Source organism: Bubalus kerabau, chromosome 1 (genome assembly GCF_029407905.1).
Source record: "Bubalus kerabau isolate K-KA32 ecotype Philippines breed swamp buffalo chromosome 1, PCC_UOA_SB_1v2, whole genome shotgun sequence".
Taxonomy (NCBI): domain Eukaryota; kingdom Metazoa; phylum Chordata; class Mammalia; order Artiodactyla; family Bovidae; genus Bubalus; species Bubalus kerabau.
The window spans coordinates 12,839,902-12,855,647 of NC_073624.1; the positions used below are offsets into that span (position 1 = coordinate 12,839,902).

At 57.7% G+C, this 15,746-nt stretch overlaps 1 protein-coding gene across 1 annotated transcript in view; it reads left to right on the forward strand.

Moving 5' to 3' along the window:
• SLC6A13 (solute carrier family 6 member 13) overlaps window positions 1-15,503 on the forward strand; it is a 35,186-nt gene extending 19,683 nt beyond the window's left edge. The window contains exons 4-14 of the mRNA XM_055566056.1: window positions 76-160; window positions 734-866; window positions 2,607-2,741; window positions 9,541-9,644; window positions 10,380-10,504; window positions 12,128-12,240; window positions 12,577-12,714; window positions 13,429-13,531; window positions 13,985-14,085; window positions 14,911-15,081; window positions 15,381-15,503. Coding sequence (XP_055422031.1) covers window positions 76-160; window positions 734-866; window positions 2,607-2,741; window positions 9,541-9,644; window positions 10,380-10,504; window positions 12,128-12,240; window positions 12,577-12,714; window positions 13,429-13,531; window positions 13,985-14,085; window positions 14,911-15,081; window positions 15,381-15,503 — 1,331 coding nt within the window. The remainder of the gene's footprint in view (window positions 1-75; window positions 161-733; window positions 867-2,606; window positions 2,742-9,540; window positions 9,645-10,379; window positions 10,505-12,127; window positions 12,241-12,576; window positions 12,715-13,428; window positions 13,532-13,984; window positions 14,086-14,910; window positions 15,082-15,380) is intronic.
• Window positions 15,504-15,746: the final 243 nt, after the last annotated feature.

The window sequence follows — 15,746 nt, forward strand, 5'->3', positions numbered from 1 at the left end:
TAAAGTTCCCCCCACCCTCTGGTCACACAGGCCAGTGATCTTTCTCTTGCTCCCCTGACCCCTGGCCGCCCACAGAGCGCTGCGTGGAGTTCCAGAGGACCAATGGCTCTCTGAATGCGACCGCTGAGAATGCCACCTCTCCCGTCATCGAGTTCTGGGAGTAAGTGAGGCCCTTTCTCCCTTCCTCCAGTGTGGATGGTTTGTCCAGGGCAGGGGGGTGAGTTCAAACAGCGGTGACTTCACAGATGGCAAGGGACGAACTTCTGCTTCCTCCTTTGGTGGCCCCACCATCCAAGTGGCTTTTCCCTTTTGCCTGTATCTGTGGTTAATGCAGGACTGTCCTCAGGCCGGGCCTGCCTCCCCTCCCCCGGGGCCACCCCCATGAGTGTCCACCCTCCTCCCCAGCTCCTTGTCAGTTACCTCTACTGCTCCTCCCGCCAAATACTGGCATTCACCTAAGACGTGATTCCTAATATCAAAGCATCTTCACAGTCCAGCTGAGAGAATATGTTTGCGTTCCCTTCTCTGGGTTCAGTTGCACTTGGCCTGGCAGAATAAGCTTGCCCAGGGACAGTTTGTCTTTGCCTCCCTGTCTGTCTATCCCCATCTCTGGGCAAAGGTGAGCCTCACGGTTCAGAGTAAAGGAGCCGGTGAGCCTTTTTCAGATCAGAGCGAGAGGCTCAGCTCTGTTGCCCAGGGAGCTGAGGCCGGCAGCTCACCCCTCTTTCCCCAGGCGGCGGGTCCTGAAGATCTCAGAGGGCATCCAGCACCTGGGTGCCCTGCGCTGGGAGCTGGCCCTGTGCCTCCTGCTCGCCTGGGTCATCTGCTACTTCTGCATCTGGAAGGGCGTCAAGTCCACGGGCAAGGTCTGTGTCAGAGAGCTCTAGGCCCCTCCCCTCCCGGGACCCTCTACCCTCGCTGGGGGGCTCAGCCACCCAGGGGTTCCTCAAGTTGTACCTAGTCAGGGATGGGAGGGAATGACCCCACGAAGATTGCTTGGTGCTCGCTTGCTTGATTCTGTGCCTCTCCTGGGCTCAGTCACATGTCCTTCTGTTTGGGGAGGTGAAATGGAAGAAAGACAAAGAGGGAAGGGGAAACAGAGAGAGGGAGAGGGAGACAGAGAGAGGGAGGGGGAGACAGAGAGGGGGAGAGAGAGAAAGAGAGGGGGAGGGGGAGACAGAGGGAGGGGGGAGACAGAGAGAGGGAGGGGGAGACAGAGAGGGAGGGGGGAGAAAGAGAGGGGGAGGGGGAGACAGAGGGAGGGGGAGACAGAGAGAGGTAGGGGGAGACAGAGAGGGAGAGGGGGAGAAAGAGAGGGGGAGGGGGAGACAGAGGGAGGGGGAGACAGAGAGGGGGAGGGGGAGACAGAGAGGGGGAGGGGAAGACAGAGGGAGGGAGGAGAAAGAGAGTAGGGGGAGAAAGAGAGTGGGAGGGGGAGACAGAGAGGGAGAGGGGGAGAAAGAGAGGGGGAGGGGGAGACAGAGGGAGGGGGGAGACAGAGAGGGGGAGGGGGAGACAGAGGGAGGGGGGAGACAGAGAGTAGGGGGAGAAAGAGAGTGGGAGGGGGGCACAGAGAGAGGGAGGGGGAAACAGAGAAAGGGAGGGGGAGAAAGAGAGAGGGAGGGGGAGACAGAGAGGGAGAGGGGGAGAAAGAGAGGGGGAGGGGGAGACAGAGGGAGGGGGGAGACAGAGAGGGGGAGGGGGAGACAGAGGGAGGGGGGAGACAGAGAGTAGGGGGAGAAAGAGAGTGGGAGGGGGGCACAGAGAGAGGGAGGGGGAAACAGAGAAAGGGAGGGGGAGAAAGAGAGGGGGAGGGGGAGACAGAGGGAGGGGGGAGACAGAGAGGGAGAGGGGGAGACAGAGAGGGGCAGGGGGAGACAGAGGGAGGGAGGGGGAGACAGGGAGGGGGAGGCAGAGAGTGGGAGGGGGGCACAGAGAGAGGGAGGGGGAAACAGAGAAAGGGAGGGGGAGACAGAGAGGGAGTGGGAGACAGAGAGGGGGGAGACAGAGAGAGGGAGGGGGGCAGAGACGGGGAGGGCGGCAGGATCTCGGAGCCTACCACGTGTGTGGGCAAATCGCACAAGGAACACGGTTCACAGCGCCCTGTTTCGTACAGCAGTGCTTTGGGACTGCTCATCTTGACACAATTCTCAGCCACCCAAGGCCCGAGGGAGACGCCCTGCCCTGGAGTGTGTCATGCAGGGCAGCTCGAGTTCTCCTGGACTCTGGTCCCCGAGGCCTCTGACCAGGCCCCCCTGCTAATCGGCCCATGCAGTCATGCTAAGCTCGTAAACTCGGCGAGGACAGGGATCACGTGTGACGGAGCTGTCATTCCTGACGACCCTGGCCACAGTTCTAAGCCCCCTGTCAGGGACATGCCTAAGTTCATTCAGTCACTCAACAAATATTTGCCAGGGATTGTGTGGGGGGAGCTGGAGGGAGGGAGGCAGGAGGTTGTGGCCGGAGGCAGAGGGCAGACAGGACTGAACAGCTGCGGGATGAGGGGTGAGCGGGAGGGGAGCAGGCGGGCTCCGTGACCTCTCCCGTGGGGTCGCAGCTCCTCCAGCCCGTCACGGCTTCCGTGTCTTTCCATCGCCTCGGCCCAGGTGGTGTACTTCACGGCCACCTTCCCTTACCTCATGCTGGTGGTCCTGTTGATTCGAGGGGTGACACTGCCCGGGGCAGCCCAAGGAATTCAGTTCTACCTGTACCCAAACCTCACACGTCTGTGGGACCCCCAGGTAAGAAACCCCCGACGACGAGGGCTGCCCCTGTGCTCTGTATGGGCATCTCTGCTCCGTCTCCGGCGTCCGCGGTGGGGATATTTCCACACATCTGCTGGCAGCTGGGTGTGCTCCCTGCTAGTTTCACAGCTGCCAGGCAGCCCGGGGGGTGTCCCTCGGGGGCTGAAGGTCCTAAAAGCCCTTCTCCAGGCTCTGCCCTGCTCCACCTCCCACCTCCGCTTGGCACCTCCTTTCACACTGGGCAGCCTCTCTCCCCTGACCCTCCGCCAGCCCTCTGCTTCCCCCTCTCTGCCCACATGGCCCACCCCTGGCAGTGTCCCCGGCCCCGCCCGGAGCCAGCTGGCTGGTATTGAGTTTCCTGCCTGCTGTCCAGAGGGCTGCACCCCGCCTCCCCGTCCCTCCCGGCTCTTCCTTCAGGTCCACCCTCCAGGAGCGGGTGCTTGCTGACCGAGGATTTGGACAGCAAGGCCTGTTGTGAGAAGCCTCTGCCGGCTTCTCGCCTCCTGTTTGCCCGCCGTTTTGAAGGGCCTCCCAGGTGGCGCTAGTGGTAAAGAACCGGCCTGTCAATGCAGGAGACTAGGGTTACATCCCCGGGTCGGGAAGATCTCCTGGAGGAGGGCATGGCAACCCGCTCCAGCATTCTTGCCTGGAGAGTCCCATGGATAGAGGAGCCTGGCAGGCTACAGTGCATGGGGTCACAAAGAGTCAAACAGGACTGAGCGACTTAGGATGCATATGCATGCAAAGCCAGGAGGTGCAGAGGTGGAAGAGGCCATGGGCGAGGGAAGCCCAGAGCCCTACACACTGGGCTACCCCCTGTCCCCATCCCCCCAGCAAAGGTTACCTCCTGGGAGCCTCCTTTGCTCGGTGGGGAGGGGCCATGTCCCTGAAAGTGTTGCCCAGCTCAGGGCAGACCAGCAACCGGACAGCTTTTCAAACATTTTAATAGTAAAGGCAGCGGCATTGTCTTGCTGAGGGGCAAGGAGGGCAGGAGAGGAGGGAACGGCCCCTCCCCCAGCTCCCTTTGAGGAGGGGATGTCCCCACAGAGGCAGTGGCTCCCCTTGTTCTTTGTGCAGAGGTTGGGGTGACTGTTCTCCAGCCTGCCTTCCCCCCCTAGATGGACTACAAGCTCTTCCATCCTGGGTCCTGGGGTTACTGTGGCCCCCAGAAGCATCCAGACCATTCGAGCCCAGACATTGCCCCAGCCTCGGCCCTGGGGTTCCTTCATGACCTCTGGTGGGATGTGAGCATGCCCTCCTGCACTTGTTTCTGAGACAGATAGAGACAGGCACAGCTGCCTCATCTCCACCTGGGCCCGAGGGTGGCAGTGGAGCCAAACTGTAGAACGGCAGCTGCCAAAGCTAGAAAACCCCAGACGTCATCTGTGCAAACTCCTCGCAGCACAGATGAGCAGACGGGGCCCAGGCTCACATGGAAGTAACAGCAGGCCGAGACCCACAGGGGACCCTGTGGTGGGACCAGGCAGCAAGCTGGAGGTGGTGGAGCAGCAGAGCTGGGCAAGGCCTCGGGGGAGAGGAGCCAGGTGCGGGTCTGGCGTGGATCCTTCACGCAGGAGGAGCTGCTGTGGCTCAGGAGCACGGCATGGACTGGTGGCTGAGCCACAAGGTGTCTATGCTTGGGGGTCAGGCAGGAAGAAGGAGGGGTGACAGACAGGGAGACGGGCAGATGGAATGAAAGAAGAAAGGGAGACAGGGTCCAGAATCTCTGGAATTGACCGGTGGCTTTTCTGATCGATACCCTGTTCGTGCTGACCAGCCGTGCGTAGCCGACAACTGCTGAGCGCCTGCCACAGCCCTGGCGTCGTTAAGAGGTTCATGTGTACTATTTCAGCTCATCCTCACCATCAACCAGTGAAGTATCCCCACCTTTGTTAGTTGTTATTGTTATTAAGTTGCTCAGTCGTGTCCGACTCTTTGCGACCCCATGGACTGCAGCACACCAGGCTCCCCTGTCCATCAACAGCTCCCGGAGTTTGCTCAAACTCATGTCCGTTGATTCAGTGATGCCATCCAACCATCTCATCCTCTGTCATCCCCTTCTCCTCCTGCCTTCAATCTTTCCCAGCATCAGGGTCTTTTCCAATGAGTCAGTTCTTCGAATCAGGTGGCCAAAGTATTGGAGTTTCAGCTTCAGCTCAGTCCTTCCAATGAGTATTCAGGACTGATTTCCTTTAGGATTGACTGGTTCTATCTCCTTGCTGTCCGAGGGACTCTTGAGAGTCTTCTCCAGCACCACATATAACAGCTGGTGGCAAATATGAAGGAGGACCAGACAGCATGCAGCTCTGAGAGTTAAAAGGCCATAATTCTGTGTCTGGCTACTGCAGGGATGAAGACCTCTTTCAGTCTCCTCTCCAGGATACTGTCCTTCCAACCCCGGGCAGCTGCAGGCCATGCAGGGAGCCGATGCCCTCAGAGTCCTCTGAGGCCATGGGAGGGAGATGTTTCCAGAGCCAGGCTTGGTCCTGAGCTTGCGAGCAGCCATGTTAGCTGCTGGTCCTGGCTTCCTGCAGGGCGGGATGTCCCGGCCAGAGTCCTAATCAAATCCAGTTGGCGTTCCCCAGGAAGTGTGACAGTTCCAACCTGCATTTGGCTGGCACTTGAGAAAGGTGCAAAATTCCTGCAGCACAAAGACCAAAGTGTCTCTATCTGTCAAGCTCTCAATCTGGGAGCGGAGGCCAGGCAGAGACACGACTGGGTTTCTCTGCCAGGCTGCTGTGCAGTGGGTGGGCTGCCGCCTCTCCTGGGCTCCCCAGCACCGACTCTGTCCCACTGGGGAGCAGCCCCAGGAGCTCCGCTGGTGCATGTGCTGGTCAGGCTCTGTTTCTTTCCCTCACCCACCCTGACCCTTTTCGTCTGTCCATTGGTAAGGACAGGGGTTGGGGACAAGGTGTCCAGAGAACCCTTGTTGGACATCTTAAATCTCTGTGTTAAGCTATTCATGGGAGGGTTTATTTCGGGGGGAGGTTGGAGCCATTAATTAGAACGAAGCTTTTTATTTTGATGTCGCACATTGAGACCTAGGGAACCTGGAAGGCGAGATGCTTCTTTAAAATGACAGCAAGAGCAAATAGCCCACTGTGCTGTGCTGTGCTTAGTCACTCAGTCGTGTCCGACTCTTTGTGACCCTCCAGGCTCCTCTGTCCATGGGGATTCTCCAGGCAAGAATACTGGAGTGGGTTGCCATGCCCTTCTCCAGGGGAATCTTCCAACCCAGGGATTGAACCCAGGTCTCTTGCATTGCAGGTGGATTCTTTACCATCTGAGCCACCAGGGAAGCCCAAGAATACTGGAGTGGGTAGCCCATCACTTCTCCAGGGAACTTCCTGACCCAGGGATTGAACCAGGGTCTCCTGCATTGCAAGCGAATTCTTTACCAGCTGAGCTACAGGGGAAGCCCTGAGGTGGGATAGGGAACTAGTGTTTTTTTATGTATTAGACATTTGACAAACACTATTTTATTTTTATTTGTTGTTTTACACATTTTATCTGTTAATATACCCCCTTTTTATTTCACTTATTATTACCATTTTCATGATGAGGCAAGTGAGGTTCAGAGAGGTTAAGTGATCTGCCTAAGATCACACAGCAAGTAATGAACAGAGTTAGGAAATGAACCCAGTTTGACTCCAAAGCCCAGGCTTTTTCTGTTCCATAATTGCCTTTCTCAAAATAGTAAATAGTTCTTGAGGTTGGACTCCGGGTTGAAAAACATCTTTCCTGGATATTCTAGAAACTTCTCTCTTCCCCTGTCCCCTACTCCAAGACCTCTTTTTAACCCACACTTGGCCAAGTTTTCTTTCACACCTGTTTTGTCGGGCAGTCTTCTGCGCCAGCCAAGCTCATGGAGTTTTGTTCTGGAAACCAGGGCTCCTGCACCAGGCAGGTGGCAGCTGGGCTGTGGCAAGAACAGAATGGCTTGCTCTGCTGTCCTCCGGCCCTTCCCCACTCCGCCCCAGCCCGCGGCTCCCCTACCCTAGAAGGCCAGCCCAGAGCAGCTGCAAGCCCACTCACTAGCCAGGGGCCTGAGTCACAATTACGGGGCTGACCCCTGCACTCTGAACCCTCAGGCCCCCTGCTTCCTCTTCCTCAGTTCTCATCAACCTCTCCTCCCAGCTGGATTCTGAGTGTGTCCCCTGAGGGTGAGGTGAACAGCCGAGTCACAGTTTTCCTTTATTTCTTCTTCCCAAGCCCAAGTTCGAAATACTTCCTAACAACGGGATCTGCCCGTGGGCAACCATGGGACTGTCTCCGAGGAAATAGTTTCCCATGTGGACCGTGGGCCCCACCAGGTGTGGGAGTGGACCTCCAGGGCCCGAGGCTGGGCCAGGTCCTGGATGACCTGCCTGCAGAGACCTCCCTGATTCTTTCTTTTTATTTATTTATTATTTTATTTTGGCTTCATCGGGTCTTAGTTCCTGGAGGAGGGAATAGCAACTCACTCCAGTATTCTTGCCTGGAGAATCCCACGGACAGAGGAGCCTGGTGGGCTACAGTCCATGGGGTCGCAAAGAGTTGGACAGGACTGACAGAGCGCACAGAGCAGGTCTTAGCTGTAGCATGTGGGGTTTCTTTCTACTGCATCACGCGGGCTCTTTCTTTGCAGCACACTTCAGACTTGCAGACTCTTCAGTTGTGGCCCACAGGCTCAGTTGCTCCAAAGCATGTGAGATTTTAGTTCCCCAACCGGGAATCGAACCCGTATCCCCCCACATCGCCAGGTAGATTCTTAACCACCGGACCACCAGGGAAGTCCCCCCTTGTCCTTTCTTTTTGACCTCAGAGCCCCTTGCCTCACTGACCCACCCTTGAGGCTGCGATAATGAAGGGAGCGGATGAGTGACCTTCAGACCCAAGACCACTGGGTCTTCCTGGGAGGATGCTCCTCTCAGTCTCTGGGGCAATTTTAGAAGAGGAAAGGGTTTGAGATGCCGCAAAGGAGGCACTGGACTCCCTGAGGCATGACCTCTGCCTGCGGTATCCACAGTTTTGTGGTACCCATCCTGGTATCCCCCGCTCGGCTTCTCTCATGCCTGTCCTTTCCTTCTCCCGCTTCTGAAATAAATCCCAAGGCCCCCTCCCCTCTCCCCATCATCATTTCCCCTGAGGTTTAAGAAAGTTTCCCTGGGGTGGTCGACCTTGCCTGCTAGCTCCTTTCTGGCCCTGCCTCCTTGGGGGGTCTTCCTCTGTGCTTCTTGCTGAGGATCCCCTGCCCCAGGTGGCAGCTCCTGCCTCCCACATGCCCTGGGAGTCCTGGTGGGCAGGAGGCACAGATGGTCAGGCACAGCCCCCCTCTCTTCACCCTCTTTCCTGTCTGTATCCAGCCCAGCACAAGTGCAAAGAGAGCAGGAGGCAAGAGCGTCAGGCTGGACTCCAGTTCTCAGAGGCTGGAAGGGCAGGATCCCCACTTCTGGACACTGGGATTCCCCAGGGGGCTCTGAAGCCACACAGGATTCTGGGTTCTGCTCTAGGCCTAGTTCAGGGTCTCAGCTGGGATGCTGGTTGAGGAATCTGTGTTCTGAGGCAGTCAGCTGGCATGGGATCCCTCGGACCTGCCAGAGCACCAAGGAAAGGGGGCATTTGCGGGGAGTGAGCAGTGAGAGCAGGAGCAAGCGAGGTCGAGGGTGGTCGCAGTGGTTAGGGAGGCGGGAGGGGTGGGCAGGGGCTGAGGACCTGTGGACACGAGCAGCTGAGGCTTTGGTGCCTGTGGGCAGGGGAGCTTGATTTTAGTGGAAGGACAGCAGGGACCTGTTTGGGGGCTACTGTGGAGGGTGAGACCAGAAGTGGGGACCCCGCCACCAGCCTGGTGATGTCCGTGGCCACAGCTTGGTGCTCACGTCCCCTGAAGGCAGGAGGTGCCTGGGGAGGGTCTGTGGACCCAGGACCCCCACCTCCTGTGGATCTGCAGCCTTGCTGAGCCCCATTTGCCTTGATCTTCTTTCTCTTTGGGATGTTATTCTAGCTGTGAAATATAAATCACAGCGTGCTCAGGCCGGGCCGGCAGCTGAGATAATAAGAGGGACAGCTGTGCCCTGTGTTTACCAAGCGCCGTCTTCCCCCAGGAGCACACAGCCCCTTAGAGATGACGTCTCTTCACCCTCTGGATGTTTTGTGAGCAGAGGATCCCTCCTTTGTTTTCAGAGGGTTTTGAGGCACCTGGGACACATGCTCATGAAGGCTGTGACGCTGAGGACCCACATCCCCAGAAAGACTGTCCTGGGTTCCTTCCAAACTGGGCACATCACCCGGGGTCTGGGGCGGGAGAAAGTGGGGGCTGAGCCCCGGGCTTTGTTTCCATTACAGCAGCACGGGGCCCAGCCTCACTTGTTGTTTTAGCTTGTTTGTTTTTTGTTTTGTATCTGACTGCCCCGGGTCTTAGTTTCAACATGAAGGTTTTTTTTTTTTTTTTGTGGCATGTGGGATCTAGTTCCCTGAGCAGGGATTGAACCCAGGCCCCCCCCACTGCCCCCCGCCACCTGCAATGCGAGCAGGGAATCTTAACCACTGGACACCAGGGAAGTTCCCAGGCCTCACTTGGTTCTACAGCACCTGCCCGCCAGCCTCCATTGTGGGTCCTTTAGTCCTGATGCCCGTGCCATCCTGGTGGTGCCCAAGACACCCCATCTAGAGGCCCAGGAATTCGAGCCCATTGGGACAGCATGGTCTCGGGGCTCTCTGCCCCGGCTGAGGGCAGGGCTCTGTATCTCCAGCCTGGCTCGGCTGTGGGCCTGTGGGCACCTCGGAGGGGCAGCTTTCTTGCCTTTTCTCTGTGTAGGTGTGGATGGACGCGGGCACCCAGATCTTCTTCTCCTTTGCCATCTGCCTAGGGTGCCTGACGGCCCTGGGCAGCTACAACAAGTTCCACAACAACTGCTACAGGTGAGCGGGGGTGGGGCCTGGGCGCCTGCCCTCCAGGTGTGCCAGGTCAGGGGCGATCCCTACACCCCACCTGTCTTCACCCCACTCTCCAGTCAGTCCCCCAGGGCTGCCGGGTGGTGAGAGGAGCCGGGGGCAGCACGGGCAAGCGATTGCTCCCTGGAGGACCTGATAATTGAGGTTGGCTGGGAAACCCAGCCCCGGGCTCACGTAGAGGGCAGTGGGCACAGGTGTGCAAGCAGACCTGCCCGGGAGTGACACGGAGCAGCCCAGGCCTCCCTGCTCTGGCCCCTCCCCATGGTTCCTGTGGGCCCGCCTGGGTTATGTCAGAGAATTCAAGCCAGTTTTAGCTAAACAAAATCACATCATGCATTTCAAAATCGAAACTTAGGTGAGTAAGGAACAACTGTAGCCTGGGTGCCCCTCTCCCCTCCATTAACGTGCGGGCTGTGTGGGTACCAGGGTGGTGTCCCAGGAGGCACAGTGATGGCACGATGGGAGAGGGAGGCTGTGTGTCCGTGGGCGAGGTTCAGACCCTGTTACTCCCTTGGGGCCTCACTCATCCAGGATGACCGTGGGTCAGTCCAAGTCTGAGCCCACGGAGTCAGGGCTCAGGACCAGCCCTTTGGGTGTCCTCTGCCCCTGCTGGGCAAGCGGTGTCCCTTGGGTTCCCTGGTCCTGGCCAGAGGTACTGGGAGCCCCACTGACCATCTGTTCCCTGCCCCGCCCTGCCCGCAGGGACAGCATCGCGCTCTGCTTCCTCAACAGCGGCACCAGCTTCGTGGCCGGGTTTGCCATCTTCTCCATCCTGGGCTTCATGTCCCAAGAGCAGGGGGTGCCCATCTCTGAGGTGGCCGAGTCAGGTGGGTGGTGTTTTGGGGGGTGGGGGCCCGAGCCAGGTGACTCTGTGAGCTTTGTCTGAACCTTCGCCAGCCCACCGGGATTCACAGGCGTTTCTACTGTCCCCTACACTCGGGTGACCTTTCAGTGGCTGCGTCCTGGGAAGATGTGGGATGGACTTAAGCAGCAATTCCAGCTTCAAAGGGCGAACAGGTGTGCAGAGAACACCTTCCTTCCCACACTCGCCTCCAGTTCCTCACCCTGGAGCCAACCAGTGTCATCCGGTTCACGCTTTTCCTTCCAGAAATGGTTTAGTCTTTTAAGAGAAAAAGAATACACATACGTCTGTACATACCCATTCACACACACATACATATTACTGTTTCTGCTTGTTACATCTTGTAACAGCCAGTTGCTAAGGTGCGGTATACACTGTCCTGCATCCTGCCGTCTTGTACCCCTTAAAGTGTGTCTCAGGGGTAAGTTAATTACCGGCACTTGGCTTTCCTCCTCTAAGTGCCTGACCCTCACCCCCGCCCCACCCATGCAGCACTGCTGTTGATTTTAAATAAAATCACAGATGGTCCCCTATCTGGGTAAGTGGCCAGCGTTTGCCTTGTACACCCTCTAGGCCCGTGGACCGCCTGCTTGCACCTGTAATAAGATGATTTTGATCATGGGGTTCACAAGCTCCCCCGTCACACAAGGTGCCGGGCACCAGATAACTGACATCATGGGTTCTTATTAAGAACGATCGTGTTTCTCTGTTACAAAGCGCTGCCCTGTGCCAGGCGAGGTGCTGAGCGTTTGCGGTGACTTGTGATGGAGAGTGGTGGGGTGGGCCCCGGCAGCATGGGAAGCAAGATAGGAACTGAGCGTCATCCCGGCCCACGGTCTTGCTCTTCCTTTTATACAAGATCGCGTTCAGAGTGTTATGGCCATAGACGTGCCCTTCCTTTCAAGAGCGGCTCCCTATGGATGACCGGGTGCTGGCACGTGACCCTGTTCTTGCCATCTGAGCCAGCCAAGGGCAACATGAAGTGTTTGAGAGGATGGGGGCGGGGGTGGGGCGTGGTATCATGACACCCAGTGCCAGCTTGCTTGCTGTCGGGCAAGAGAAAAGGCAGTGCAGAGGTGCAGAGGTGGCCAGCGGTGCCCCAGACCCAATCTAGTCCAGAAGGTATTTTCTTTGGAAACTTACAGAAACCACTCTCCAGCAATTGCCTTACGGTTGCACGAAGGCTCCACGTCCTTCACCTCCCCCACTCTCCCTTTTACTCTGGGACAACCAGCTCCACAAACATCTGTGAGCTCTTTTTAAGTATGAAACCTCTGATTTGGAGCAATAGATCTAGAGAGTGAGCGCTGAGGATTTGGGGGTAGAACTTATAGAAATGTGGGTGAAATAGACCCCTTTCTGTTTTCCAAAACCCTTTAAAATGCACACAGACTTTATGTTCTCCTCCTGCCCCGAGAAAACAGTGGGTGGTGCCTTGAAGAGCAGGGATCAGGTCGGGGTCTGGGTGTCTTCTTCTGGGCCAGGACGGTGGTGGGGGTGGCTAGCTTCAGGGCTCCCACTATCCTGTGTCCCACACCGGGATGCCCGCCTGGGGGTGGCACCGGCAGGTCCCTCTCTCCCTGCACAGGCCCCGGCCTGGCCTTCATCGCCTACCCCCGGGCTGTGGTGATGTTGCCCTTCTCGCCTCTCTGGGCCTGCTGCTTCTTCTTCATGGTCGTCCTCCTGGGACTGGACAGCCAGGTATCTAGAGGGATGGCCACTCAGAGCCTGAGAGACAGTGGTGTGCGTGGGTTGTGGGTGGGAAGCAGCGGGCTTGTTCCCCAACATTGAACGTGATGCCCTGAAGGCCCTTAAAACAGCTGGGGGCTGGGCGCATGTCCGGCGGCGATGCCCTTCCAGGGACCAAGGGGAGTTTTGGAGGGTGGATCCAACCCCAACCATGCAGGGGGCACTCTGGACTGTCAGGAGGCAGGCAGGGCTGCCTCCGGGAGCGATGAGCCAGAGCTGGTTGACGGAGCTTCTCGGTTGGGGGGGTGGTGGCGCGCTTGCCCTCCAACTCCTCGCCCTCTCGTCCAGTTCGTGTGTGTGGAAAGCCTGGTGACGGCACTGGTGGACATGTATCCCCGTGTGTTCCGCAAGAAGAACCGCAGGGAGGTCCTCATTCTGGGGGTGTCTGTCACCTCCTTCCTCGTCGGGCTGGTCATGCTCACAGAGGTGAGGGTGTGGGGGCTTGCAGGTGGGTCCTGGGGAGGAGGAGAAGCCAAGGTGGGGGGGTCACTGTCCTCCTGGCAGGGGAAGCAGCTGCTGTGATGCCAGGTCTCTGCCATCTGGGCTTCAGGGCCTGGGGTCTGGTCCTTTCCCAGCCTGGGAAGCACTGAACATCTAGCTCTGGTCATGGCTGAGGGACGCTTTGGCTCCCCAGATGCTGAGAAATATAGAAAGCCTGGATGGGAAAATCAAAAGTGTCCAGTGCGGTTGGACTGGGAAAAACTGCATCCAGCAAGACCCCATGAGTTCCCAGGCAGCTGACCCAAGTTCCAGGGACAGACTTCAAAGGCAGTAAAGGGAGCCCTGGGGTGGGTGACATTCTGGGTGACATCTCAGGGGAGAAGGCAGGAGACGGAACTCGTAGCCTGATGGTACCCAGGACGGCCCCTATCTTGACCTTCTGCCAAAAACGCACACTGTTGTGGACTCTGCGTCACCCCCTGCTTGTTCTCAGGGCTGAGCTAACAATGGCTGTTTCAGCTCTCTTTCCCAAAACAATAAGAAGCCCCTATCCTTGTCACATGTCTGCCAGAGCTTTACAGCTTACCAACCAGGCTCTCTTTTCATCTCTGTCTCCTGTGATCCTCCCCACCTCCACTTCACGCCCTGAGGGTGCCTGTCTCCTCGGGTAAGGTTCTGCCTCTCCCCCTCCCCGGGCAGGGCGGCATGTACGTGTTCCAGCTCTTTGACTACTATGCAGCCAGTGGCATGTGCCTGCTGTTCGTGGCTATCTTTGAGTCCTTCTGCGTGGCATGGGCCTATGGTGAGTGACTCTCCCCTTGGTCCTGACCCTGGCACTCGCCTCTGCCTAGGGCTCTCAAACAAAGGAGACACCACTGCTCACAACCACCTTTCCCTGGCCCAACCTCAAAAAAAAAATCTCAAGAATCCGACATGGTTCCCATGAGGTGGTCTTGTGCACCCTTCTAATGATGGCTGCCCCCAGCCCACCCTGGGGGACCATATCACGTCTTATCCAGAGCTTTTCAGCCTTTAACAACCTCAATCATCAGAAAGTCCCTGCCTTGGCCCAAGCCGAGTTCTGCCCGCTGCTGTTTATGTCTGTGAAATCCAGGCAAGAGTCAGCTCCCAGGGGCGATCAGAGAAGACATCTACCACGTCTTTTCCTTGCCCTTCCTGGTTGCTGTGGTCCCTGTCCTGATGCTTCAGATGCTAGACAGTCCTTTCTCCCCCTCCCTCCTCTCCTTCGTGGCAGGAGCCGGGCGCTTTTATGACAACATCGAGGACATGATTGGGTATAGACCGTGGCCTCTCATCAAATACTGTTGGCTCTTCCTCACACCAGCTGTGTGCACAGTAAGACAAGCTCCAGAGGAGAAACCAGATGAAGGGAGAGAGGCGGTGGTCCAGGAGGGTAATGGGCCCTTACCCTAGAAGGGACTTCTCCGTGGGGAATGAAAATCATTTAGAGGTTTCATTCATTCTCCTGTTGGGTTCTGCAAAATTCGAGTCAGATAGCTTCTTCCTTCCCATTTCACAGAAGTACAAACTGAGGGCCAGGGCAGCCAGCTCGACCTACTCCACAATGTGAGTCTAATGTGGGGCAGATGCCTCAGGCTGCTGAGATGATACTCACTGATAAAGTCCAGTGATGACAATAAACACTTAACTTCCTGCTGGGCACAGAGTGCATCACACATTTAATCAGTCCTCACAAGAACCCCACAAAGAATTACTGCTGCATTCGCTTCTCAGGTGAAACTGAAGCCCCGGAGGCTAAGCAGTTCACTGGAGCTGGAAGGTTGCCGAGAGTTGGGGCTCAAGCCCAGGCAGCCTGGCTTGGAGTCTGGGCCTGAGCTCCTAAGCACTGCTGCTTTAGCTTTTCCTGGGTCAGCAGCGCCCCTGAACACCCACTGGGCTGATGACAAGCCAGGGGATGGAGGCTCCACCCCTGCGCTCCAGGTGCTCACAGCTGGACACCAAGTCCCAACTGAGCGCCAACCATGTGTAGAGACGCCCAGGGTCGCGGGGACCCTGCAGAGACAGAGTAGGCACCTTGGAAATATCTCCCCGGGGGTATGGATTTTGAGTAGTCTGTGGATGGAGGCTGGAGGCAGACTGGCCCAGCTGGGTCGGGGACCCATGCTCTCCCAGCCCCGTCTCTCCTGCTCTCACCCTCAGGCCACCTTCCTCTTCTCCCTGATCAAGTACACCCCGCTGACCTACAACAAGAAGTACAAATACCCGTGGTGGGGCGATGCCCTGGGCTGGCTCCTGGCCCTCTCCTCCATGGTCTGCATTCCTGCCTGGACCTGCTACAAACTCAGCACCCTCAAGGGGTCTTTCAGAGAGGTAGGGAGATGGAGGGGAGGAAAGAGTCAGAGGACAAGCTGGTGGCTCATCCTTGCTGAGAGGTGGCAGCCTGCCTAGGTAGAGGGTGGTGCACGGAAGGGCCAGGGGTCCTGGCGTGGGCATTGGGGAGGGACGGACGGAGTGCTCAGCAGTCAGAAAGAGACAGGAGGCCGCCAAGACAACGCTGTGGTTAACCGGGAGGGAGTCTGTGTAGGAGGAGGCACGCACACAGCAGCGAAGAGGGCCGCTGCCCCCCACCCCCCGTCTCCAGCTCACGACAGACCCCACTCTGCTCGCAGAGAGTTCGCCAGCTCCTGTGCCCAGCCGAGGACCTTCCCCAGGGGCACCGAGAAGGACCCTCTGCCCCAGCCACACCCAGGACATCACTTCTCATCCTTACTGAGCTGGAGCCTCACCACTAGAGGCCAGGGCCTGAGTGGTCCAGTGAGCCTGGCTGTGGACACGATTACAGAAGGAACACACAGAAGCAGCCCTCTGTGTTTCTCCAGGCTCCCCGCCCCGGCTCGGGAAGGGGTGGCGGTGGGGGGACAGGCAGAGACTAGACAAGATAATAGGGGACATTTTAGAACCCTATTCTGAGCTGGGTGCCAACTTCCCTGCTCCAGGGGTGGCTGGATGGGTGAGAAGGGCCAGGATCGAGGGCA